General features: G+C 46.6%; 1 protein-coding gene across 1 annotated transcript; it reads right to left on the reverse strand.

Annotated features, from left to right (window-relative positions):
- Positions 1 to 2,283: 2,283 nt before the first annotated feature.
- Positions 2,284 to 24,275, reverse strand: TGFBI (transforming growth factor beta induced). Its single transcript, XM_042014674.1, has 17 exons — positions 24,116 to 24,275; positions 19,741 to 19,839; positions 13,134 to 13,198; positions 11,989 to 12,146; positions 10,893 to 11,057; positions 10,028 to 10,174; positions 9,213 to 9,354; positions 8,445 to 8,657; positions 8,169 to 8,306; positions 7,784 to 7,929; positions 7,497 to 7,633; positions 6,854 to 6,984; positions 4,847 to 4,971; positions 3,855 to 3,957; positions 3,575 to 3,654; positions 3,183 to 3,207; positions 2,284 to 3,014 (listed from the first exon to the last, which is right to left on the reverse strand). Exons 1-17 carry the CDS (start codon positions 24,226 to 24,228, stop codon positions 2,959 to 2,961), a joined length of 2,043 nt encoding a protein of 680 aa, XP_041870608.1. The 5' UTR covers positions 24,229 to 24,275; the 3' UTR covers positions 2,284 to 2,958.
- Positions 24,276 to 26,976: the final 2,701 nt, after the last annotated feature.

The raw sequence follows: 26,976 nt of genomic DNA on the forward strand, positions 1-26,976 counted from the left end.
CTGGTGCAATATGGCTCTGTGCTGAACACCCCAGTGCTGTTTGCCTCTGAAGGCTAATCCTAAATGCTGCTCATCCCAAGGCTGCCCCGACCCTCACTCAAGCACTTTCTGAACTGGGCTTTGCTTCTTCCCTTCCCTGAATGTTGTTATCTGAAAACTCCAGGCATGGGATCCAACTCCTCCATCCCAGCACAGCCCTGGGCTGGGACATCCCTCAGGTTCCCACACCCAGCTGGGCCCATGGGAGCTCTCTACCCCTTGGCCAGCACTTCCCCAGGGAAGTTATGTTTTGCCTCAGCACCAGCAACTTCCTTCTTCCTTTCACTTCCACCTTTTGCCACATCAAAAAAATATTAAAAATATTTCTTTAGAAAATGACAGATAAGTTTTTATTCCCATCATCTCAGCACTCCTCATTTCCCCATCTTTCAGCTGCTCTCCTCTTGCTTCATCCCTGGACACCCTTGAAGGCTGAAGCATTCACATCTCACTCCCCTCAGTGGAATGACTGGCAGCACCCACCCTCACATCATGGGATAAGGCACAATGACAAATCCATGGGGAAAAATATCCCCAAAGTGTCACTGAATGAAGGCAAGGGACACAGTCCCTACTGATCAACTGAGGCAGCTCAGCCACTGATCAAATCCATCTGTGTATCTCTCACTAAACACAGAGGGGTGAGAAATCAACTTGGAGCAGGGAAAGGGAGGGCATTAAGAATGCTCAAGAGTTTCCACCAGCATGAGCTATAATCTGGAGACACCAAAATCCTGGGGGACTGCCAAGCAGTCAGGCTATGGGAAGGCACCCTGTGATGGCTTCCCAGGGTGTAGGATCCCAGGGAAATTACAGAGTCAACGCAACAGGGAGAGCAGCCCCCCATCCACAGCACTGTGGGGGGCTGCTGCTGGCACCCCACAGCAGCTCAGATGATGGAACAGGCAGTAGGAGTGAGGGAGGGAGCACTGCCAAGGGACCAGGGAGAATAAGCAACGGGAGAGAGCAAAAAGGGAATTGGATTGAAAGGATAATGCACCTCTGTCTACTGGAAATTGCCAGGACTCATAAACCTGGTGACCCCCCAAAAGCAAGCCTAGCAAAGCCAGGCCATATACAAAGCAGACCATCACCCCATCACCACACATCCTAATACCTGCCCAGAAACCATGGAGTGAAAAGCCAGGGCTGCATTTCCTGCTGAAAGGGGATGAAAACTGCTGTCTCAGCAGATGGCACTGCTCATGGTTATTAAGCTCATGTAAGCAGTTTTCCCTGCTCCTGTCTACTCCAGTGGCTTCATTTTGCAGTGAAACAATTAATTAGTCACCAAGCCAGATGCTGAGAAGCAACAAGCAAGGAGCACTCACCTAGATAAAGAGCAGACCTACTTTGCACTTTTCCAGGTTGTGAAGACTTTATATCTCTTAATTATGAAGCAGCAAGGAAGAAGAAAAAAAAAAAACCAGACCAGATATGAGGTGGCTTTCCCTCTCTCTCAAGCTTTTGAAGGAATAGTAATTAATTAGTTTAACAGCAAGAAACTGAGCTTCCCCCAGGAGCCAATCCCCTGATACAACTATTCTGCCTTGGGCTGCTGGGAAAAGGTGGCTGAAAGTGTTCCCCTTCACCTCCTCAGCCTTAAATACCAGGACTGTACCATGCCAGAAAAATAATAAAGAAAAATGAGAGGAGGATGGTGAGGAAGAGGAATAAAAGAAGAGATAAAAGAAGAGCTGGATATTTTTCACACATTTGGGTTACGCAGATGGCTCTGAGCATGTGGAATTTCAGTTTGGGCTTTTAATAGGAGGAGGAATATCAGGGTATTTCTCAGCCAGGGCAACCAAAACAATCTGAGTCTTTTGTATCCTGCACTTGACTCCTTTTTTTGCCTCATACTGCTGGGTTTCACCAAGTTAAGAACTACCAGGGAGTGAATATAAAGCCGTGATGGTGAGTAAATGCTGCTGGCAGCTCGGGATGTGGCACTGAGCTCCAGCTGCCAGCAAAGGTGGCTGAGCAGCCAGTGGGAGGGATGTGCATGGCTGCCCTGTGCTCCTTGGAGTGTGTGACAGTGACTGCTCATGAAAGTACCAGCAAAAAATGATCCCAGGCCAGGATGAGAGAGGAGAAATGCTTTGCCATTCCACTCAGATAACTATTAGACCTATTACAGCTGATCCAGCCAAATCTGATTCCCCTCCTTCCCAGTGCTCAGGTCTGACCACCTGGTGCCATCAGGCAATTCAAACCAAACAAAAACCCAACCAAGCACTGTCATCACCTTTCATATTTATATTTTTGATTTTATTTTTAATTTTTATTAAAAAACAACCATTATTAAAAATGGATCATTTACTGGAAAGCTTCAGCCAGGGAGAACTCTCATTTCAGATCTCGTGAACAAAATGCAGCACAGTTATAACCCATAGGCATCAAAAAACCAACCCAGTTAAAAAAAGAGAATGCTTCAAACCATAGCTTATAACTATGCAATTTTCTCAATGTCAATAGAGAGAATTTTGATAAAAGCCTTCAATTCAGAATTTCATGGAAGACCTCTAAAATCCAAGGGAAGAAGGAAGGACATACTTGTTTAAAAAAAAAAAGGCACCTGCCCTTGGATGTACTTATCAAGCCCAAAACGGGGTATATCTGAAATTGAAAATTAGTGAATAATTTTTATTAAAAAAAGAAACAAAATAAAAATGAAAACAAACAAACAACCTCAAAACATTTTCTCGGTCTGGGAACTTTAAAGTCAAAACCAAATAAAAATGGTCCTAGAATATTTACATATATATATGGCTTTTCATTTTTCCTATCCATTTCATTGCAAACAAAAATAAATTTGAGGGTGATATTTGGTTTTTAAAAACGGTTCTGTCCTTTTCTTCAGCTGTGAGCCAGAGTGGATGGGATGGAGGCACTGACTTGTGGTTGCTCACGATGGGCTCAGAATCCACTCGAGTTCTCCTTCATCCTCGCCAGTATCCGGGAGTAGACAGGTGCTGCCAAGGAGAAGAGCAAGTTGGGTGGGGCAGACACAAACCATCCCCCTGCCCCCTCTCCTCCCAGCCATGCTACATCTTGCTTAGAGCAAGGGAACAGGAGAAACCCCTCTTGAAAGGATGGGGGACACAGTGGAAATTAGAAATGAGCTGGAGAAGTTGTTTTACCTAGTCGAGGATTCCTCTGAGAAACCTGCAGGGAAACAAAACACAGGGTTTACATAAATGCAACAAATCTCCAACAGCCATAAGAACAGTTTGCACATCAATATATTTATCCTTAGTCTCCAAAAACTATGGATGAGTGACTCTTCATTATTGGAAGCTGATATATAATAGTACCATGCCAAGGTTACATTCACAGGATGCTGCAAACTGAGGCTTTGTGTTGAAAAATGTATTATTTCTTATATTATTAAATCATGCAAGAAGATCATTCTATGAAACACATACACTCACTTTCCTTGGAAGTCAGCATATGAATATGAAATGATCCTCCAATCATTGTTACCAAAAATTTAATTTTGGCAGTTTTATATTGAGAGATTTTTCCCTTTTACCTTGGATAAAGCAGATGCCTGTTTGAAGATTTCTAATGCTGGATCTGCAGGCTCATCACCTCTTTCTTGTGGCCTTGAGGCTAAGGGTGGGACATTGAGAGCATTGAAATACTAGTCAGAGCATGCAGGCTGCTTCCTTCCACTATTTTCTGTTGAAAATCCCACAACAGACTAATCCCTCCTCACCAAACTGAAGCAACTGCCCTGTGTCCCCAATCCTTCCCAAAGGCGTTTTGCTATAACAAGGCTTGGCTCTGTACATTTCTCACCGTGGACCTACCCTGTGGCTGTAAGACAGAATTCACAGCATAAATGACACCATTTGTGGCCATGATATCACTTTCAGCAACAGGCTCCTTGTTGATATGTATTACGTTGTTTTTCTGTTCAGTAAAAGAAAAAATAGAAAAGTAGATGAGAACCTTCTGTTATTTCCAATGTTATTAATAAAGCCCTCACTTTGCATTCATTCATTTACTGGATGGCTGAAGGCATTTTCATTCCTCTTGCCAATTAAGGAGAATATAAAAACAAATTATAGCCTGAGCAGTTTGTCCTGGAATGGCTGCAGGCTTTGGACTTCCTCAGTGCACGGGTTGGGAATGCTGTCCCATGGCAGCAGAGCATATCCACCAGCAACCTGCCAGGGAGATGGCTGTGGAGATGAGATCAGGAGAGGGCAGAGCAGGACTGGACATGGGAAGAGTCTAGCACGCATGTTGGCCAATTCAGTGCACCTGGAAACACTGTCCCTTTCATTTTTGTCCTGTGTTTTCTTAGGCATAGAGTGGGCCATGATTACTTATTTTCTGAAATTATTTTTTTCCTCAGTAGAGGATCCTATATTCTCTTAATGTAGTATAGAGTTTGTGAAATGAAATTATATATCTAAATAAATCCTACTGTGCTAAGGGAGGCCACACAGGGATCATTTTTGTTACACAAAAAGAGATATGTTAGCTGAACAAGCTATTCATTTCATTTCTTTATGCTTCCCCCCCATGACTCAGGGTTAAATTTATAGCAGCTCCTGGAAATCATTTACAATTGGTCTTCTGGGGAGAAAGCTGAAGCAAACCACATTTCATTCTTCCAGCTTGTTAAACACATGGCAACAGTCCCTCCAGTACAGCCCAGCAAACACTGGTGGGACTGTGCACACATTGAGATGTTCCCCCACCATCCACACGAGCACAGACATGCTTTGGTCCTTGATATGGACAAACACTGGACAGCCCTGCTGACCACAGAACCCCATCTGAGGTGACTCACCATGCTGACTTCCAGTTTATCTCCCTGCATGGATTTCAGCCTCACCAGGGCAGTAACCGCGCCGCTCACCAGGATCTCGTCAGCCACGTGGAACTTGAGGATGTTGGCAAGCTCCTTGGCATTACCTGGGGGAAGAAAACATTTACATCTACAAACCAGTATCAGCACTTGCTTCCCATATTTCACTGGAAATATGCTGGAATGGAATTACATGGAAAACACCGTAATTTCCTGAAAGTGTAAAAAAACAATGTAAAATTGAAAAAACAAACCAAAACCAAAAACCTGGCAGAAGGACCTGGTTAAGGCATTGAGGCCATTCCTGCCGGGGCAGGTGAGGATCCCAACAAGTCCAGAAGGACACTCTCCCAATGTCCCACCTTGGTAGCTACCAAGCCTGCCCTACACATGAATTCCCTCTTTCTTGAGTTTTCATCCCTCATTCTCTCACTGTGCATAGCATTAACCTGCTTCTCTTGCTGCTTTCACTTCCCAAGGAAGTTTGGGATGGGGTAGGGAAAGACCCATGTGAAATAAAGAAGCAGATAGGGCATTCTGGTATTTTCAAATGTCACCAAGGCCAGTGTCACTTGGCAACAATCCTCACAGCTGGGTAGGGAGGGGAAAAGTGCAGGAGAAATGACACTAATGTCTCATGGACTGACGCCCTGATACCATCCCACTGAGTCTCTACTCATACAGCTGTGCTTTGAAACAGATTTTAGGAAGATAAGGTGCTTTTCCTGCACCAGCTGTTTTCCAGAAGAGGCGGTGACATGCACAGAGTGGGCCAGCAGCGCTTCTTCATCTTCTCCTTCAGAGGATGCAGGGCCACTGACAAGCCCCACAGACAGACAGGGTCACTGACAAGCACTACAGACAGCTAGTGCAAAGGTGGCCTCCATCTACAACACCCTCAGCCAGGGGGACCTTTTCTTTCAATGCTTTCAAGGATTGTATGCAAGCTTTTTTCCATTATGGTTTTCCGAGGGTGGCCACAGTTCACTCTGCACGCCCTCACCAGCATGATCCACTTCTTCATCAGAGGCATAAGCTAAACATTTGTGTGAGAAAAGAATATCTGAAGTGTCTGCATCTGGGAATCTTCATTCCTGCAGCCATTTACAATGGCTGCAAAACACTTCTGAAATATTTATATATTAAGCATAAGGCTGGACTGATATTATTGGTTCCACATCCCTGCACTTAAAAGGATAACCAGCTACCATGGGCAGATGCTTCCCAAATTATGACGTCAATGTTTGGCTGGGTTTTAATGCAAGAAGACATTACATTCAAATACCTGACATTGTTTCCAACCACAACCAGTTTTCAACATGAACAAAATAAAAGATTGTGCTGCTTATCCAGAAGGGAGTTATTAAACATTCCCATGCTTTTTTCCACACCCAGCCTGCATGCCTTTGCTTTTCAGATACTGGTCTTCAGCTGAGCTAGAATGGAACATTTGTTGGTTTCCCAGGATTAGACTGGACCTTCTGCTTTGTCCGTGTATATGTAGAAGGAGAAAGAGCCCCAGCCTTTTAGTAGTTAAATTTCAGACAGTGTAACTTGAGGCTGTATGTGGATCATGTCTTCTCTTCGCAAAACCTTCTTTAGACACCCTTATCTGGTGTGGTCAAGAGTCACATTCTCACTTCTTTCATCCTTGAAAAGGGCAGAGACCTCACTGGTTCCTTTAGAAACATCTGTGAGTTATCTCGCTTACACCACCAGCACAGCCAAATTGAAGTCGTAGTGAGTTTGTGACACACACTACAAACATGTCTTCCAAGAACATAGGCACTATAAACCCCACTTGGGGAATTCAGTGCCACTCTGTGCATCCTCAGCTTTCTGCTTATGCAAATCCATTGGGTAGGAAGCTCATGCTTCCAACAGACAGAGCCAAAGAATGAGATACAGCAGAGAAACTTGGCCATTCCTCCAGGTATCAGAGCAGTCACACACAGCAGCTCACCACCTAAATGTTCTAGACATGCTCACCCATCAGTTTGTTGAGCTCCCCCTGGGGCATGGCTCGGAAAGCTTCGTTTGTTGGAGCGAACACCGTGAAGGTTCCCGGCCTGTTCAGGTTCTCTGTCAGACCTGCAGACTGGATTGCAGCCACCAACGTACTGCAAAGCAAACATGCATCAAATGCTTCACTGCAAACCACTGTGTTGGTCAACTGCATGCTGGGCTCAAGAGAAAGCTGGGAAGTTACAATTGTGAAACCCCTCTGCAGTCCAGCAAATCAAATAACCAAAATGAGGGTTAGGAAGGAAATGAGCCTGTGAGGTCCAAAGAGAACATATGAGCAATGGTAAAGGAACCTGGGAGTGCTGACTCCATGGGGACCAAATGGTATGGGGAGACAGAGAGGTCTGGCCACAACGGACCTGATGGGCAGAGATGGCTTCAGAGCCAGATTTTTATGGTATTAAGGGAACCACTTACTCTTGGCTCACAGTTGGCTGAGGATTATTTGAAGTTTCACTCCCTATAATTTAGGGAGATCATGGTTTTGGATGATCTTTCTATGCTAAAAAAACATACACATTGTCATGACTACAACCCATAATAAATAGAAACTGCTTTGGCTGCTCTTCTGCTCCTAACTGGCGCTTGGGAAGCACAGAAAGGTCACCTGAAGCGATGGTCTGCCTTGAGAACATCCATCACTGAGCCAGTTGGTGGAGTCAACATTTTGTCCATGCTAAACAGGGTCCCAAACCTTCCCCTCTTGTCATGGGCAGCAATGCAGGCGTTTTCAATGCAGAGGTTCTGCAAACACAGTCGCAGAAAAAAAGACTTCATTAGAATATGCTTCAAAAGAGAGATTTTGACACTTTCCACAATGACCATTTACACTTTTTACACGATAGCTGTAACTTTAGAACACTGAGCATCACTCAGCACACAGGAAGGACTCACATTGCGGTACACAAAAACTCTCAGTTCCTTGTCCCCCAGAGTCTGCAGTTTCTGTCCATGATACAGATACTTAGAGGAGAGCTGGTCTTTGACAATGTGGTTCAGAAGCAAGTTTCTCATGTTGCTGTCAATAATGGGGAGTCCATCTGCAGCAAAAAGTATGAAAAGAACCAGTGATCCACTTAAAATGACTATTGAGACACTAAAAACCATTCAAATACAGAGTATTACCCACATCAGTTTTAAATTGTAAAGCTAGATGCCACTGCCTCGAGGCATTTGAGAGAGGATTTGCATACTTGTGCACTGAAACTTGGCTGAAGACTGTTTGAAGGAGATCCGTGGCCCAAGCTGATGGAAGAAAGGGATTTAATCTGTGGTTTACCTTTGAACACATTATTCACTGGGGCAAGGAGGGTCACTTGCTCACTGCCAGTTAGATGAGAACTGAGACCAGCTTGTCTGAAAAGGTCTGTAGACTTGGAAACTTCAGATTCTTGTGCCAGCTCAAACACAGTCTTAGCTGAAAAGAAAAGCAACACATAGTAGCCTTGCATTAAAGGCTATCCACTCATCACTGTGCCCTCTAAATCCAGCATTTCCTTGGAAAAATAGACAAAAGAAAGGCAACAGAAAGAAAGATGCAGAGAGGCACCAGTACCTGAGTCTGGGATCAGCAGCTCATTAACAAAATGTACAACGCCATTGGTTGCCAGGACGTCCTTGTTGGCAATGATGGGCTTCCCGTTGAGGGTCAGCTCTTCCCCACTGCAGCCCACATCCAAGGTAGCTCCTTCCAGAGTCTCCATGGTCAGGCCAGCGATGATGGCCTCAGCACACATGGCTGACTTCAGGATGTGATGGTTCAGCAGGTCTGTGAGAGAGGCGAGTGTCTTACGTGAGCTGCAAAAAGCAGCTATGAAAGTATGGCAGCTTTTAGGGATCCTGTTCAATGGCCAGGGTGTACTCCATAGAATGCAGTCATTTTAAATTGTGCTGATTTTAATTCCACAGCCTGTGAAATAAAATGCCTAAAAAGAGTCACTTTTTATACACTTTTGCCAACTTCGAAAGTCTTCATGTGGGTATTCTACTCACTTGCCAGGGGAAGTTACACTGATTAGATACTACTTTTCTTGCATCTTGCTGGATCAAAAGAAATCACCACCACACAAAGTGTTAAAAGAAAACTCAGACAAGGGACTGCTTCAGCTCCCTCATCCATATCTGGATGCCACTCCTTCTGCCACATCTACAACCAAAGGGCTCTGGGCTGTCCAGTTAAAAAAGATAGACTCTGTCACATCTGTTTACTGCAGCTGTTGTCAGAGTGTATCAAGGAGCTGTTGAGATGTCCTTGAGAAAAAAATTTAGAAGAGCTGAAAAATACTCTTCAGTCTCTCAATGGCCTCAGTAAACAAGCACTTACCCCTCAGGGCTTCTGGGTCTCCCAGGATCCTGTTCAGTGTTTCTCGTGGGATCTTCTCAAAGGCTTCATTGGTTGGAGCCAGAAGTGTGTACTGGCCTTCGCTTTCCAGCAAGCTGCTGAGGTCAGATGCAGCCACAGCAGTCTTTGGAGAAATAAGGAGAGAGGGTAAAACACATTCAGACAGAATAAAAAGGTTAGAAACTTTGTCCAGGCACACACTGAGGGCCAGACTTATTAAGGCTTTTATAATTTCAGAGGACTTACAAAAAATCCTGAATAGCTTCATTCAGCACTTTGGTCCCCTTATAAATTTGACCCAGCCCCATGGTTCTCTGGTGCTCCAGAAATTCGAGCACAAGAGCCCTTTTTTTTTAGCAAGACTGAGAGCTAGTTCGAATATCCAGATATGCCTGGAAAGGGTCACAGTAGTTCCAGTGAATAATTCAGATCAGAACCCACAGCTGGCTAACTGTAAATCCCCTGTGCATTTTCAGCAAATAAATCAGGACACATCAAATTAAAACAGTTAATGCCTCCTAGGGCTGAGACTGCCCCACAAGAGTGAGGAGACAGACTCAGTCTATCTCTTTTTTTGAACAGACATCAAAGCGTGACAATTACTGTCATAAAACCCTACTTGCACTGATAGCAAACACTTCTCTTCCTAAAGCAAAAAGAGCTACATTGGTATGAGGATTTCATCAGCATCTCCAGGGTCAGCCCAAGACAATGCCAAAGCTCTTCAGGACAATTCACTGGGAGTGGGGTGACTGAGCATCTTTAAGGAGACCTGGAGCACCCATGTGTGAACTCACCCGAAGGGTTTCCAGGCTGTCCTCGGTCTCAATGATCTGCTGGATGGTGTTGGTAGTGGTGGCAATGACTTTGTCGATGACATGAACCACTCCGTTGGTGGCATGATGGTCGGCTTTCAACAGCCTGGCACAGTTCACAGTCACAATCTGCAGAGGGAATGAGCCATGGGGTGTTTCATGCACTAAAACCAGAAGGTCAAGCACCCTCTGCTGCTTTTCTATTTCTATTTCAAATGCAGTGAGCATTTTATTTAATCAGCAAGAGCAGAAATGTGATTTCCTTAAAAGACATATCAAGAATGAGAACGTTCTATCAAGAATGTTTGAAATATTTAATGTTCAAAGAGCATTGAAAATCATCAGTGGTTTTGTCTACCCGCAAGACTAATAAAATAAGCCACAACCAATACTTGGGCAAGCACAGTTACATAGCAGCGTGGGCAACTGCCCTGCAACAGCATTGAGGAAACCATCTGCTTATAAGTATTCTTTCCAACTCCTTCAAAGTATGTATCTTAAATCATATGATTTAAGTATACAAAATATGTGTACTTAGATCAACCTAAGCCTTACGGAATCCTGGAGGCACAAGGACAGTGTAGGAGCTGCAAGGCAGCCAAAAAAGCAAGCATGCTGTGGGTAGGTTTAATATGAGGAAGAACTTCTTTACTGTGGGTGACCATGCACTGGAACAAGTTTCCCAGAGAGGGTGTGGGGTCTCCCTCACTGGAAATATCCAGAACCATGTGGACACAATCCTGTGCCCAGTGCTCTGGGATGCCCCTGCTTGAGCAGGGAGGTTGGACCAGATGACCCACTGTGGTGCCTTCCAGCCTGAGCCACTCTGACTCTGTGAGTGCCTTACCCCGTTGGGATAGTGGTGGATCTGGATAGGCAGGTTCTGGTACATGGAGTTCAGTGTAGTCCCATGTTTCAGATCATCTGTGAGGACCCGTTTGTCCACCATGTGGTAGCGGAGGGCATTGAGCAGCTCAATGTTAACATTACTGACTAAGGAATCCAGAGTTTCCTGAAAACCAGAAAAATCAATTTTTCAGTACTGAGTGCAATTAGGCAGCTGTTAGAGAGGACCAGGAGGTCTGGCTGCACCCAGAGTGCTTCCAGGGTGGGGGCATGGGCATGAATATTAAGTGATTCACTCAGCTTCATGCCATTTGTGTAAATTAAGTGCTCAACTTTCTCAAACCTTTATCTTTTGCCTTAGGAAAGCAGCTAACAGCTCTGACACCCTCAGTACTTGGCAGACAAAGAGATGATTGCAGCTCCAGAGTGGGATGATTGCACTGAAAGGAGCAGTAAGACAACAGGGCCATGGACAAACATACCAAAAGACCTTTCCCAACAGCATCATCCCTGCAAGGGGCTCTGCTGGGGCATTTGGGGCAGAGGCTTGGCAGTGGGGAGACCCAAAAATATCCCTCCTCCCTGCCCGAGTAGTTGTTCACAGGGATGCTAAACTGGGATGGGAGCACCAGCAGGACAGCAGTGACCATTTTAGGAGTAGAAATACCACAAGACACAGAGTGAGAAAATGAAAATGAATGTAAAGGAAATGTACATCTAATTGAGCATGGCAAACACTCACGTGGGAATTACCGAGGCTCCAGTTGGGACTGGCTATTTGTACAAATTAAGAACAACCAGAATGGCAATGTAAGGGTCAACAAGAAAACTGGAAAGGGATGGGAAGCTTCTTGCTGCAGGTCTCAATGCAATCTCTAATAGCAACAGGCAGGGAAAACTGAATGAATGGATTTCTCCATCCACATCTCTCTAGTGATGGGATCCTTCAGAAGCGAAGCTCTGGAGCTGATGGACCGCCTTGGAAATCCACAGTCCTTCTTCTATCAGTGCTATGTCTATCCTGCCAGACCCCTGCAGAGCTGGATTTCCACTAGGGAAAATCAGAGGAAGAGGAGAAAGCAGAGGAATTATCTTACAGCAGACAAGGACGCCCAGGCCTCATTACTGGGAGCAAAAATTGTAAAACTTCCGGGTCCTTCAATTTCTGGCCTTAGGTTGGAGCGGTCGGAGTAGAGCTGTGTGGTGGCAGACCCAACCACTCCCAGGGTTTCATAGATGTTTGAAAGTGGCAGAGCTGAAAGAAGAGAAGGTTGAGTTCCCAGAAACATCATTCATTCTTCTGACTGAATTAAAGCATAGCTGGTGAGAATGCTTGGGGAAATGAAGCACATCAGGGGACTGGTATCTGTTCACTAATTAGATAATAAATAATCATAGCCTGACTGCTTCACCCTCAATTACAGCAGTGTAATCCAGGATCTACTGCATTTCTGCAAATTTGAATGGACTTATGCTGGATTTATACAGATGGGATTTACGCAAGCAAAGATATTGATTGCTTTCACACAATCCTGTTTGTATTCAGGCTTTTGGGATTTGGTGCTGGACACTGCTGGTCTCAGTCTCCACTGACCACCTGCACCAGCCCATGTGGTTAACTTGGAGGCATCAGACTTTTGTGGAAGGAAGTGTACCAAAAGCAAAAGCAAAAGCAGAATATGGCTTTCTTCAATAAACCCAGTTAATTCCCTCCCAATATCAACTAAATGTGATTTTGCTAACCCCATGCTTGCCAAAATGTTCAAGGCCAGGTTGGATGAAGCTTGAAGCAACCTGGGATAGTGGAAGGTGTCCCTGCCCATGGCAGAGGGTTGGAACCAGATGATCTTTAAGATTCCTTCCAACCCAAACCATTCTATGAATCTGTGAAAATAAAAATGAGCAGAGATTGGCAGAGCTGTCTGTTACTCTATCATTCCTTTGCATTGCATTGCCAATATAGATATATTACTTGCTGGAATAAGTAGTTCCCTATGGCCCTCCCATGCTCGATTAAGTTCAATTATATCCAAGGTTCTAAGTTGTCTGGAACATTTAGCATGCTTTGGAGCTGATCTGACCCTTGGCTAGTCCTCCACCGAGTCCATTTTGGACTTGTTCATGGCAATACAGCACATAAATTGCAAAAATCAAATCCACTTTGAGCAATTTTCTAACATTTCCCTTTACTAGGCAGCTGTATAATTTTAAGAAGTCTAAAAAATGTCAAACATATTTTTACCAGCTGGGCAGCCTTTTTCTCCAGGAACTTTTTCATATCCAGGACAGCACTCATAACTGATTACCCTGGAATAAGAGATGGATACGGCAGATTAACCAACAGTATCTTGCTGCTTTTTCTCTGTTTGCTACAGTTCTGGGTCCATCCATATTTGGGGATGTTTCCAAGCAGACTCTTCATTAGAAATACAGACTTCAGCAAAAGACAAACCACACTTTTTATCTCCTTCAGGGCTGCATGTTGCCAATTTCTCCACAGAACAAAAGCAGACACAATTTCTTTTCAAAACCACACTTTCCAGGAGACTTTGTACAAACAGTGGATGGAAACTGATTCCATAGTCCCAACAAGACTGCCAGTGCTGGTTCATCTGGGCACATTTCCCACGGGATTTGGGGATCTCCTCGGCTGACTGCTGCTGTCACATCTCATCACTGTTCAGCCAATACCCGCAATTCCCACCGTGGCTGTTCGACCAAACCAGCCAAGCATTTCCCTCTCATTTCACCCTGTTTTAGTCCACCACCAGAAATTGTTTGCTTACTTATGGCAAAATCCACAAGACAGACCTGGAGGGAAAGGAGAACCCTGTTCTCAGATATGTGCACTGGCACAAGGACTTGGGAAAAGCCCTGCAAGGAGAAACTTCACCAGCAGTGGGATGTGCATCCACAGGCAGCCAGGCACAGCTGTGTCCATGTGAGCACCTTCAAAGCAGCACTTCCTTCTGACTGGAAGCACTTTCGCCCAGTAAAACCAAAGGGGTCAGAGACACCATCCTGGGCTGTCCTGCCGATTTGCAGATCCTAAATAAGCCAGAGCTCCCTGAAAACTGCATCCATCATCTGCAGATCAATGGGAAACAAATCATCTGATTCTCAAAGGTGGCCATTTGAGGGAACACGGCTTGGTATTAACAGGGAAAAGAAAAAAAAGCAAAAAGAAAAAGGAAAAAAAATCAGTAAAAATCAATCCAGAAGTTGCCTGTTTATTTTTCCCAGGGGATTCTTTCACCTATTGCTCTATACTTGGTGTGAAAGGAGTAAGGCCACCAGATTGATAGGCTGAGAGAGCCAGGGAATAGGTGTTCCTCCCAAAGATTTCCTCTGTGCTCCCAGCTGGATTTGAGACAAGTAGGATGCTGTATTGCTGAGGCTCAGCACACTCACTCAAATGGAGAGGAAAATCCTCCAGCTTCAGATATTTGTCATCATTTTAAAACTGTTAACAAACAGTGGAAATGCCTGGGGTTTAATAGGGAATTCTTCAGGGTAATTAAGAGCCAGAAAGTGAAACAAATACCTGCTTTTCTGTGACAGAAGCAAATAAATTCTGTGTCACGGTTTCCTAAGAGAATTACAAAGCAAACCCAGACTGATTGTCTAGACATTATATATTCCATGTGGGAAAGAGTTTGCCTAAAGCAATCCCTTCCTTTGACTACTGGAGATCTTAACACCCTGCTGCTCCACTTTCCCAGCCCCCCTGTCTCGTGTTCATTGGAAACACACACTTTCTTCCCTCACCACTTCCCTCCCCTACCTCCAATTTTTCTTTTTTTCACCCTAGAAACTAAATCCAGTCTAGACAGTTCCCTTGGTTCAGACCTGTAATCAAAGATGAAGAACTGATTAAAGAGAAATCATTCCAAAGTTCAGCATAAATAATTCCTGAGTGCTGACGAAGGCTTTAAAAGCCTTACTTATAGATCAATTGGAGATTAATGAGCTGCTCCAAAGGGGCAGGACATGGATGAACATAGCCTGTGGCACACTGGGTCAGGGCTGCCCCAGCCCCCAGGTGCCTGCCAGGAGGGGAGGGCACTGGGAAGGGATGCAGGTACCTGGTCCAGTGGAAGGTGTCCCTGCCCATGGCAGGGGGTGGAACTGGATGGTGCTTGAAGTCCCTTTCCAGCCAAACCATTCTGTGATTCCATGACTGCATCTCCTGCTTTTCAGTGGGTTTGTGGGCATCTCCAGCAGGAAGATGCTTGCTCATGGCAAGAAGCACCAAGGCAGTAATGGGGTGAGCTCCACTTGGGCAGGGACTCCCTCAAGTCCCCCATCTCACTCTCCCACTGAAGGTGACCTTCAGCACCACCTGGTATGTGCCTGGCACATCACCATTCCAAGCACTGGCAAACTGCTGCAAAGGGCCAGGTGAACACAGAGGTGCTCAGCCAAGGGTTGGCACCTACAAGGAGCCAGAGATGATGGTTATTAAACACAGCTTCAGCTTCAGGCATTTGGCCTCCCATGGCTGGTGGAAGCACGAGACCACCCAGCCCACCCAAAGGCACCATTCAAGGGGTTGCTCAGGGGTGGGCCCAGGGCATGTTCCCAACTGGTCCTGCAGCCACCTCCAGCCCTTGGAAAGGAGCATCAGGGCCGTGGCAGAAGGATGCTCTGCACCTCTGTGCTGCCGTGCCCTACACATCCATGGGGGAGGGAGGCTGCTCTTGACACGTTCTGCTCCAGCTGGGCCGGAGCCACAGACTGCTGCCCAGGGAGGAGTACTTCCCTTGAACACCTCCCAGCCACTGCTCCACACAGTGGGTTCTGCACAAAAGCCTCTGGAATTGCCCTGTGCATCCCTGTTTCTGCTGTCTGCTCAGTGGCCACAGACCATCCACCGGGACACAGCGGATGCCAGCGATGTGGGTTAGATCAGCACTGCCCTAACACAAAGAGCATTTGTCATCCACTCTGCAATGCCTTGACCACAACTTCCTGACCTCCTCAGTGAGTAATTTCAAGACAAATCTATAGTTTTTTAGCCTCTGGTTTCGAAACACTATTTCTTAAATGTCTATCTGTGTCTGCCTGCAGAAGCAAGCTCCTTTAGTTTAGGCTTTTATTAGTCATTGTTCCACTGCTGTTGCATTCTTAGGAGCTGAAATTAAATTTTAACTGCATTTTTCAAGGTAATAAAAATAAGCTTAGGCATATATTAGTGGAAAAAGATCCATTTGTAATAATTTCCTGTAATAAAGCCCATATGTTTTGTTTTTGTAAAATAAGTGCCAGTAATCTTTTTCTAAACTGAAGAAAGTGCATCAGACATGAAAAAAGGAAAGTTAATTTAAAAGAGAAAAAAAAAAAAGGAATCTATTAATGGGTTATTCCTCAAAAAGTAATCCAAACCAGAATTTATGAGTTGTCTTTTCATTCTCAAGACAAAACATTGTGTGGGGATGTGTTCCATTGCAACCCCAATTCTGTAATAATGAGTCCAGTGCATAAGGAGGTAGAAAAATATAAAATACACAGGCAAAATGATGAAAAGATACTCTAAATGAACTATTTCTCTGGCTTTGGAATAACCAACAGTGGAAAATTACCTAATTACCAAAACAATTTTGTCTCAGTGCTCCTTGAAATCCAAGCAGTGTCAGAATTCTTGCCAACTGTCTTATCTCACTTCATCAGCAACGATAAAAACTCTACATAAATCCTCTACTTAATTTCTCTGTAACTGTGTGAGCCAATATTTCGGTAGAGAAAAACAAAGGAAAAAAAAAAGCAGATAAAGAGGTAGGAGTCTTCTTCTGATGCATGAATTAAAATTTCCATTGTGCACAAACAGCCCCAGTGGAGTTACTCCACCCCTGTGGGCCAGAAGCATCAAGTCTACAAAGCCCCAGAGTCTCCCCACCGAGGTGTAACCTCTGTTTCTGCCAACAGCCACGGAGGAGCTCAGCACAGCACCTGCTGCTGCCCAGGGGTCTGAGCCCTCTCAGCCTGGAGCAGCAGCACAAAGGTGAGGCACACAGAGCTAAGACTAAAGACCAAGCACGTCTGTGTTTTTCAGGCTGGCTTTCCTTGCTGCTCCAGTCACTCTGAGCTGCCTGATGCAGGATGTGATCATTCCACAGCGAGTGAAGTTATGCTATACAGGCTTGCAGCCTTTTCTGTCTTCCTTGCTCAGGGATGAATTTGTCTGCTCTGAACCAGCTCTGCAGGAGCTCAGCTTTGCTCCTTGGTAGTTCCTGCCAGTTGTCACTGACCTCCCTCCCCACTACCTGTTTGAAACAGTGCTCAGAGCCGGAAAAGGAAAGAAACCAAAGCAGTCAAAACTATCATCCTAGAGCCAGGCATTTTCACCTGCAACACACATACAGCTTGTGGCACCACTGACACTTTAAGCAAATAGGGAGGATAACAGCCAGGTCAAATGTGAAGTAGGTGAGATGGGTCAAGTGTCTCCTCCCCGGGACTTCTGTTCTCATGTGGGAAAAACCTTTTAGGAGGAGGAGAAAATGCCCATGCTGATGGAAGGGATCCCCCTGCCAACCAGAGTACCACGCACACAGCTTTAGGAGAGGACTGCTGAGTACAGATCCCAAGCAAAGGCTGGATCCACAGAGTTATGATGATAAACATGCCAAATCCTGACTTTTTCTGGCATTTAAGGGTATGTGGTATTCTCAAAACCTCTCACAGACCAGCTCAGTCCAACAGAAGGGGCCAGTTTGGAGGTCCATGCTGAGGACCATCAGCTGTGCCCACCTGCTCTCTGGGCTCTGGCACCTGAGCACAGCACAGCATCAGACTCCTGACACTGCTGAAAGAATTTGACTGCTACAGCATAATGCATCATGTCCTTTATAGCCCAAATGACTCCTGATTGCTTCCATATGCCAGGCACACCACGTCCAGTGGGAGCCATCACAAGCAAACATTTGTAATCAGAGCTGTCCCAGGGCCCTCCGGAAAATCCGAGTCAAGGCATGTGTCTTTTGTTCTGCACCAGCACTGCTAAAGGAGAAAGCAGGGCCCAGGCTCAAGAATGACTGGGAGGAGAGAAGACAATAACACCCATTGTGGAGATGATGTAAAACAAAGGATAGTGAGCAAATTCCGTGGATAACGGAAAGATTACCTCATAGGTTAACAGGCAGGTTAATGGTTTGTGTGCTTTTCTCTCAGTGATGCATTGTTGGGTAAAAGCAGAGAAAATGAGGTAGAAAAGATCACCCCATCTCCTCAAATGAAATCATGAAATACTGCCAGATGCCAGTTATTCCACCTCCTCCCAGAGATAAGCGGATGGATGAGTTTGTCTGTGCCAAATACGGCTGCACACTTGGGTTACATAAGGTTAGTTTCTCATTTGCTTCAGAGCTAAAGAAATCCATGGCTGGACTGCTTTGCCTTTCAGTGACTACAGCACTGAAAACTCTCCCACATCCACAGCTGGGTCGTGTTTTCTTTGGAGGCATACTAAGCTACTCTGTTATCAGAAAAGGCAATGATGAGACCATATTGCTGTGCCATAAACTTGTCCATTTTATGTCAAGAAGGCCATTATTCAGCCAAGATGACAGCCTGAACTCTAATCACCCAAGTTAAGCCTTTCCAAATTTTTGTGTTTGTAGAATTAAGGGGAGGGGGGCTGGTTGCTTGTTTTTACATTATTGCCTCTCCTTTTTTAGGACAGTTGGACATAAGGAAAACAATGGTATGTGCACACTACATGGTACATCCAGAAATACATCCTCCTGAAGTACAGAACTTTCCTTCTTAGGGCAAATTCATGTGAAGTACAATGAAAGCCAAAAGCTGTGCATAGCTGTGACTCCTGGCTTGCCTGCCTCCTCCCCACACCAACACCAGACATGAATCCCAATGGCCAGGTGTCCCAGCGACACCAATGACAGCAACCCAAATCTGCAGTAAAGAGCAGCATGTTGCTATAGCTCTAATTGCAATTTACATTGAGCCGTAAGAGAAACACATGAGATGATTTTCTTCTCTCTGTTCTTGGCCCTGCAGATCCAGGACGAGACCTGGCCCACAGCTCTGATCCCACAGCCAGGACTGCTCAGGGAATCTTTGCACTGACCCTGGGTGTTGTGATGGTCTGTGCTGTGGGCCAGTGTGTCCAAAAGTCCAGTCTGGATTACAGCAAGGGAAAAGATTCCCCGCTCCTTCTCTACAGCCTGGCACGTAGTCAAGCATGCATAGCCTTAATTATCTGCTGACTGCATCTTTCAAAAGAATGTCCCGAGGCTGCTCACACAGATTCTTCATGAAACAGCTACTTGAATATTATTGTTTGCAATTTTAGACGTGGAATTGGCCTGCAAGTCTGATTAACTTTCCTGGTGGAGTCATCAGAGTGTTGGCTAAAGCTGACACATCTTTCCTTTTATTTGTTTTCCCTTCCAAAGCAAACAGATGGAGATGAATTTTACATTCTCTCCAATATCCATCAACTCTGGGCTGCCTTTTTTTCCCCTTTTTTATTTCTTAAATTTAGTCAGCATTGAACCTATCATGGAGACAGACAGGGCTAAGTACTAGAAAACATCTGGTACACACTTCATTACAGCACTGAGAGCTATATAAGTATACATAGAAATGCAATTAGAATAAACCATCAGGGTTTATATTTACATGGCACTTTTTCTTCTTAGCATCAAAGTGTTTTAGAAAAACAAATATTTCTTAGGGGGTAAAAAGCTAAAGTAATTCTTAACACATACACATGTGACACCCACACCATGGGCTCTGACATCCCACAGCTGCTGTCTGCTTCTCCCAGCCAGCACCCACCTCCACAACAGGGTCTTTGGGGAGACCCTGTCTGGCACTCAGGGACTTACGTGGACTTCCCGCAGATCTTCCTCTGGTACCACTGCTTGCAGTTGGTGAAATATTTCCTGTTGGTGCCGATCAGCTTCTGCACCGCACACACGTTGGGGCTGCAAGAAATGACAGAGCAGAAGAGGGTCCTGTAAGCCTCCCTCCTTCAATGCTGACCCCCCAGCACAGAGCCAGACCGCACCTGACAGTGCCTGAAAAGCCCTGCTGGGATTGCAAGGGAGGAAACCTTGAGAGCTGCAGGTCAACTTGCTCAATTTAGGCCTATAATGACCATCCTTAAATGGAGGAAGCAGTGAAAGAGATCTCTCTTGACTCTGCCAGAGCATCTCTTTCTTCACTGAACGCAAATTCTTGACTTTTTTCCATGTTCCACCTCTCACCAAAATGTAAACAAATCAAGTAAAAATACTTTGCTCAGAATTTCCATGGTGAACAGCTACTTAAAATTCGGGATCACAGCTAAAGCCTCAGAAAGTTATGTAATAATACAAATCCTTCCAAAAGAAACCATTATTTTATTGTCTAGGATATAAAAAAGGTAAGACAGATATTTATCAGCCTACAGGCTTGCACCAAACCCAGAACTTTTGCCGTATGATAGACTCAGCAAATTCTGAACATGGATGCTGAGCTGAATGAGGGGAGGAGGAGCGGTGGCACTGCCCTCCCCTGTTTCAACACACCAGATATGACAGCACAGATCAAGAGCTGCTGTATCAGCCCATAAGGTACCAAGAGCTCCTGTTCAGCCAAAACACCTGGTGGTTGGTGTTCCATGTGTGAGTAACCCTGCTGAGAGCTGACTGCAGCTCTTCAGCTTTCTAAGAAGTGGCATCACTGTGAGCAGAGATGTGGTCAAGCTGGAGCTGGGAGTTTCCTTGCTGCTGGTTTGGTCAGCACAGCATTTCTCTGCTCTGCCTGGCTCACCATCTCTGTGATTTGTGGCCAGCAACCCTGGCCACATGTGTAGGCAAAACATGGTCAGCACAAAAGATATGATTTATGGATCTGGGTTGCAAGGCCATCAGCTGCCTCTGGGCTTGACCAGAGGTGTAGCAAATGTCCAAGCAAGCTGAGGATGCTTAGCCCAGCCGAGGCTGGATTCCCAACTCCAACACCATGTCCCAGTTGCAGCAACATCACCAAAAGTATGCACAGTATTGGCTGCCAAGCAGATGAAGGGAAAACAAATAATTAAGCAAAATGCATAAATCATCACTTCAGCCTGTCAGAAGTGCTCTGTGCTGTCCAAGGCGGAGTTTTCATTTGCACAAACGAAACTCCGAATGGAGTCTGGAGATGCTCTTGTGAAGGTCTTGTTGATCTGCTCAGGAGAACAGGCAGAAGCCTGTGTCCCGCTGCGTTTGACCGAGGCACTGCCTGCTTGCCCCCCAAAATGAACAAAAGCAGAGTTTGCAGCCCAACCACCAAGTCCTCCTGCGGCCGTGCTTGCTTTTCAGCGGCATCCCGAAACGGGCCAGCATGCCCATCATTAGCATGAGTTAACCTGAGGGTCTCCTGTATGCTGGCTGGCTCCAGTGCCAGCCTCCGCGGGAGCCTGGCTTGCCTTCAATGCGCCTTTGTTGGTGCGGCTGCCGCAGGGCCCTGCGGAGGCAGCATCCGACCCTGCGTGTCCCAGGCACCTTCATCCTGCCCCGAGGGGAAAGAGAGGACCTGTGGGGACTCAGCTCATCGTTTCCCTCATTACTGCCACATCCAGTAATGGTAGTTTGTTTCTTCATGAAAGGATTTCATTCAGTTTCTGTATATAAGGCAGGGAACAAGGAGCAAGAACCTACTGAAAAAAAAGTTAGAAATCACAAAACCAAACTTTCAGCTGGTGCAAACTGGCCCAGACTCAGCAACTTCCAAGCCAAATCATCACTTAGAGAGACGTCTGTGCTCTCTGACTCAGCCCACCTTGGCCACCCGGCCCCGCCGTGCCGAAATATGGTTCCAATTACATCGAAATTCCAAACCTTGCCTCGATTTTAGCGTCTGGCTGACGGCAGTGGACAATCCCTCTAATATTCATCTTGACAAGCCTGGCTACTGAAGGACTTGTTTGATCACTTCCCCCGCATCCCCAGCAGCAGCCTGCCAAGAAAACCCTTGTGCCTCCAGGACAGTATTGAACTGCCTTGCTCCCTCCTCCCTGCAGTTCTGTGGGGCTGCTCCTCCTTCCCTGCCTTATGGGAGAAAACCTTTTTCCAGTTTTTCCTCACTGTGGAAAAATCCCTGCTCAGGACTGTGTTATCAACGATTCCTGCAGGCACGCTGTAGTAGCGGCTCCCCGCATTGCATGTTCTGGTTCCTTGCCCAGTCTGGCTTAAAATGAATTTGTCAACACTCTTCCCTCTCCTCGTTGGAGTTCATCACCTTTGCCATGCCGTTCCCAGCCAGCCGCTCTGACTCCAGGATAAAACTGCCTATTGTTCCCCTTCAGCCAATGCCTTTTGCTTGGCAGCGGCAGCTGGGAGCTGCTGGGACAGGGGCTGCCCTTGGGAAGAGCCTGAGAAGAGCAGGACTTAATGTACAGCCCCAGATGTAAGGATGCAAGGACTGTGGCCATGGAGCTCCCCAGCATCATGCTGTGCCCACAAAGCTGGGTGGGTTTGGGGAGAGCACTCCCACATTTTCATTTTCAAATGTTAATGTTCGTTATACACTTTTCAGCTCCTCTCACTGACTTGAGCTGGTTCATTTTAAAAAAAGTTAATTAAGACATACAAGTTTTGCTGTAGAGCCAAGCTCTGCCTCCCAACTCACTCTCGGCTCAATGGGGGCATTGATGGTGTGGGGGATGCTCACAGCAAAGGGTGGCAGCCCTGGTTGCACATCCCTGTGGAGCTGGCTCCTGCAAGCAACACAACATGCCCCACATCCACGATGTTTTGGGCTGGTTTTGTGTTGCTGTATCTCTTTGGCACATCATTAATCAATGGTCAAAAGTCCGTGTATGTTCAAAAATGAGCTTGGTATAAATCCCTCTCTCCATCAGAACGGGAGCAGGGAGCAAAGAGCTGTGATCAGCCACACTGGGTTAATCTCAACTCAGATGGAAGTTCTGGCATTCCAGTTCCTTGGGTCATCCAAAGATCTCAGGCACCAGAGTGGACTGCAGTCACATCTTACCCAGTGCCTCTGTTAATTGAGCAGGGAGTAACATAACAAGCTCCTCTCTGCAGAGATGAGTGCACTGATTTACACCAGGCTGCCCTAACTTATTCAGCCTGAGCAAACTTCAGTCTCAGGGCTATCAGCAGAACTATTTACTTAAGTTTCACATCACACAGAGATGGTGAACAAGACTCACTGTATTTCTACATAAATCGCTGCAGTTCTGGCATTATTGACCTATTACAAGTAGACATCAGCTCAGAATTTGCCTGTTGGATTGTGTACCTGATCAGACATACAAACAGCACATCCCTTGTCATAAATTCTGACCTGGATCCCTGCCAGAGAATGTATCAAATTGCAACATTTAAATCTTGGGAGGTTTTTTTTTTTACTTAAAGCATTTCATGACCCTGCTTCCAGCAATGCACTTAAACAGAAGCTTCAACTCAATCACTGTCACCATCCTGAGATATGGAAGCCAGCTGAAAGGTCTGTCATCCTTTCACCACTCCTAATTCTTAATACATTTTAAAAACAGTGGAAACAACTTGGTTGTTAAGATTGGGTTAGTTTTCTGCCTATTAATGAAGTCTCAAAGTACTCACTCTATAACATGCTGTGTATCAAGCAAGAAAGGTCTACATGCATTTTTCCGTAGGCCTTATCTTGTAAGGTTTATGAGTAAATAAGTGATTCTTTTTGTCAAGAAAACTTCCAAGACTGACTGGGGTTTCCTGTCAAAGAGTAAGTTGGTGCTGACTCCATAGAGACATTGAAGAGATTTTCCTTTTTTTCCCTACAAATTCATGAAAGCGACAATTCTTTCCACAAAATCTTTAATGGTTCAAAATCTAGGGATTTTTATCCCCTTTTTCCTCAACAGGGATATACTGATAAAGAAGCATTGAGGGGTCTGAACTGACATCTGCAATACTAAGTTTCGTGACGGAAAAGCGGAAAAGTTACCGAAAGAAAATAGTTACCCGAGGATGAAAGTGAAAGAAATGAAAGAAGTGGTTACCGAGAGAGCTCCCCGCGGTGCCCGCGCGGCCCCGGCTCGGCGCCGCCTCCGCGCCCGCACAAAGACCCCGCGGGGCTGCGCCGCACGGGCGAGACGGCTCCGGGCGCATCCCCCGCGGGCCGCCCGCTGCCGACGGGAGTCGGGAAAACGTAGGGGAAAAAAGGGTTTAAAAGAGGTTCCCCCCCCACCCCTGCCCCCTGCCCTCCCCGTCCCCGCGGGACGCCGCTTACCCGTGCTGCCGGCCGCGGAGCCGGCTGTGCTGCAGGACCTGCTGGTACGGGGACTTGGCGGCGGCGGCGAGGCCGAGCGCCAGCAGCAGCAGCGGCAGCGGCGGGCGCACCATGGCCGGGAGCGGGACGGGACCGGGCGGCAGGGACGGGACGGGCCGGGCCGGCGGCGGCGAGCCCCGTTAAATGCGGCGGCGGAGCGGGGGCGGGGGCGGGAGCGGTCCCCGCGGGGGGAGCGGAGCCGCCCGGCCCGGCCCGGCCCGGCGGGAGGGGAGGGAAAGAGGGGAGAGGGGCCGCCCCCCGCGAAGGGCATCCATCCGTCCCTCCGTCCGCCCACCCGCCCTTGCATCCCTCCGTCTTTCCACCCGTCGCTCCGTCCGTGCCTCGCAGTCCCGCCGCGGCGGGGGGGGGAAGCAGCAAGGGATGTCCTGTATCTATCCCCCTTCCCAGATCGGTGTTTCATCTCCACGTTCTTCTTCATCCAGACTTTTTCCCTCCATCCTTCCCCCAGTCGGGACTCAGGGCGGGTGGTTGCACTGCCGCGCTCCGGGTGTCCCACCGGCTCCAGCCCCTTCGTGATCTCCCTGCCCGGGGGCTCTCCTGGCTTCAGCCCACGCCGGGGGAATGTCACCCGCGCTGCCTCCCCAGGCCCCTCAGTGCCTCCTGGTGTCGACCCCCTCTCAGCCACTTCCAGCACTGGCAGGGGTCACCCTCGGTCATCCTTCTTACTGCCTTTATACCAAACCAAACGAAAGCAGGAGATCTTAGGCTGAGAAAGTTGGAGGTGTTCAGTTCGGAGAAGAGAAGCTTCAGGGAGATGTTCGAGACCCTAACAGTACCTAAATGGGGTTTACAAAAAGGAAAGAGAGCAAATTTTATATGGGCAGATAGTGTTAGGACAGAGGAGAATGGTTTCAAACTAGAAGAGGAGAGATTTAGATTTGATATTAGGGAGAAATTCTTCCCTGTGAGGGTGGTGAGGCCCTGGCACAGGTTGCCCAGAGAAGCTGGGGCTGCCACATCCCTGGGAGTGTTCAACACCAGCTTGGATGGGGCTTGGAGCAACCTGGGATAGTGGAAGGCATCCCTGCCCACAGCAGGGGGTTGGAACGAGATGAGCTTTAAAGTTCCTTCCAAACCAAACCTTTGTGTGATTCTATGATTCACTGCAACATCCCAGTGTTTGTAAAGGGTTTGCTCTGATTGGACTGGCATCAAAGTTGAAGGGCTCTTTCCTCCCTAAATCTGCCTGGGAAGCAAAAGGGGTCCTTTGGGGCCACTTGCCCTTAGGGACAGATCTCTGCAAAATCCTCCTGTGGCTTTGCAGACTGGGCAGTGGCCAACAAGGGCAGCTGCTCAGCAAAGGATGGGAATTGAAATGTGTCCAGCAAGCAGCCACTGAGCCAAAGAGAAAAAATCTTTGGCAATATTAAGCACCTTAAATTTACAAAGATTTTTTTTCCCCACAGTAAATAAATCTGATCTGCATAAAACCCATTAATGCTTATTGGATAAAATACATAAAACCATTCCTCAGTCAGGTTTCCTCTCCCCAGGGAGTGTTTCATTACTTCCTCCATCTAAGTAGGAAATCATGCAATCTTACCTGCAAAGGCTCATTACTCCAGCCTAAAAGATAAGAAACAGAAGTCTCAGGTCTTTCTGACAAAAAGGCGATGTTTTAAACCCTCTCGAGTATTGCCTGAGAACCTCAGCTGCACCTCTATAAAATGGAGGCGATTTTATGAGCCTCCAGTGCTCTGGTTAAAAGAGAGGAGTGATCTACACTCTGCCCAGAAAGGGGTGACTTGGTTCCCTGGCTCTGGGAAAAGGTTTTCAGCTGTGAAGCCTGATCTGATGGTTGTGCATTTTTCCAGGCCAGAGTTAGACCCCTTGGTCTAACTCCTCCTCCACCAGCTATTGCAATTTTTTGCCAAGGGAAGGCTTAAAGCTCTTTAAAAATGGAATTAAAAGAGGAGGGGAATCAAGCAAAGGCATTGCCAGCTGCTGAGTCCCCTGAAAACAGCAGCCAGTTGCAATTTCTCTGTGAAGAACAGCAAAGATCCCACGGGGTAGCAGAGGCAAGCCCCTGGGTGTAGGCTCCTGCCTTGCCTCCACGTGCTAGACTGCTGTTTTGGGAATGGCAAGGTCCCTTTCACTCACAAAGCTGGTTAACAGATGCATGAGCTTCTCTGCCAGGCACCTCAAGGAGCAGGAGCCCCAGATCCTCAGAAGAGCATCTTTCCCCAGGAGCACAGGGCTGCCTGTCCTGGGATGAGCTCACCAGGACCATGTTCCTATTATAACCTTCCAGAATGAGGGTTGATGTCCTTGAGACACCAAACCCTGTACTATATCCAGCAGAAGTTTGTTGAACCCAAAATGTTGGAAATTAACTTGACAAAGATTTTTCCCAGTGAAATGTTTCCCTGGAGATTAAGCAAACAGGGAGTGAGGAGGGACAACCAGCTGTGGGGGGTCAGGGTGAGTGTGGGGAGGGATGGGGCAGCCCCACTGCCATGCTGTGCCCAGCACTGACATGTCCAGGGTCCCACAAGTCACATGCAGGCAAATTCACTAGTTTTATCTACCACTGCTGGTTTACTTCCTCCCCAATCTGTCCCTCCCGGTCCAGCTGCCTCCTCGTTCTTCTTCAGTGCATCTTTATTCATTATTCCTCTCCAACAGGACTTTCTGTACTGACTAAGCCTTCAATTAGCTTCTAGAATCTGTTTGAGAGCAGTTCAAGTGTTGCAAAGAAATATTTAAATACACTTGGCTATCAGACTGTGACAAACCTATTTGTGAATAACCAGTGCTTTGATTTGCACTTGTTTTAACCTCTGCTTCCAGACGGATGTTTA

Source organism: Corvus kubaryi, unplaced genomic scaffold (assembly GCF_017639235.1).
Source record: "Corvus kubaryi isolate FWS band 111438036 unplaced genomic scaffold, C.kubaryi_AGA036_p1.0 split2-37374, whole genome shotgun sequence".
In the NCBI taxonomy this organism is placed as follows: Eukaryota; Metazoa; Chordata; class Aves; order Passeriformes; family Corvidae; genus Corvus; species Corvus kubaryi.

Bases quoted from the DNA above. Each gene is read 5' to 3' on its own strand.
- TGFBI (XM_042014674.1), bottom strand. From the start codon at position 24,228: ATGGTGCGCCCGCCGCTGCCGCTGCTGCTGCTGGCGCTCGGCCTCGCC. The intron at 6,985-7,496 runs GTGACCTTTCTG...TTTGCTTTGCAG, and splicing joins AAGGCAGACCATCGCTTCAG to TACGTTGGTGGCTGCAATCC. The intron at 3,208-3,574 runs GTAAAAGGGAAA...GTTTCCCTGCAG, and splicing joins AGGCATCTGCTTTATCCAAG to GTTTCTCAGAGGAATCCTCG.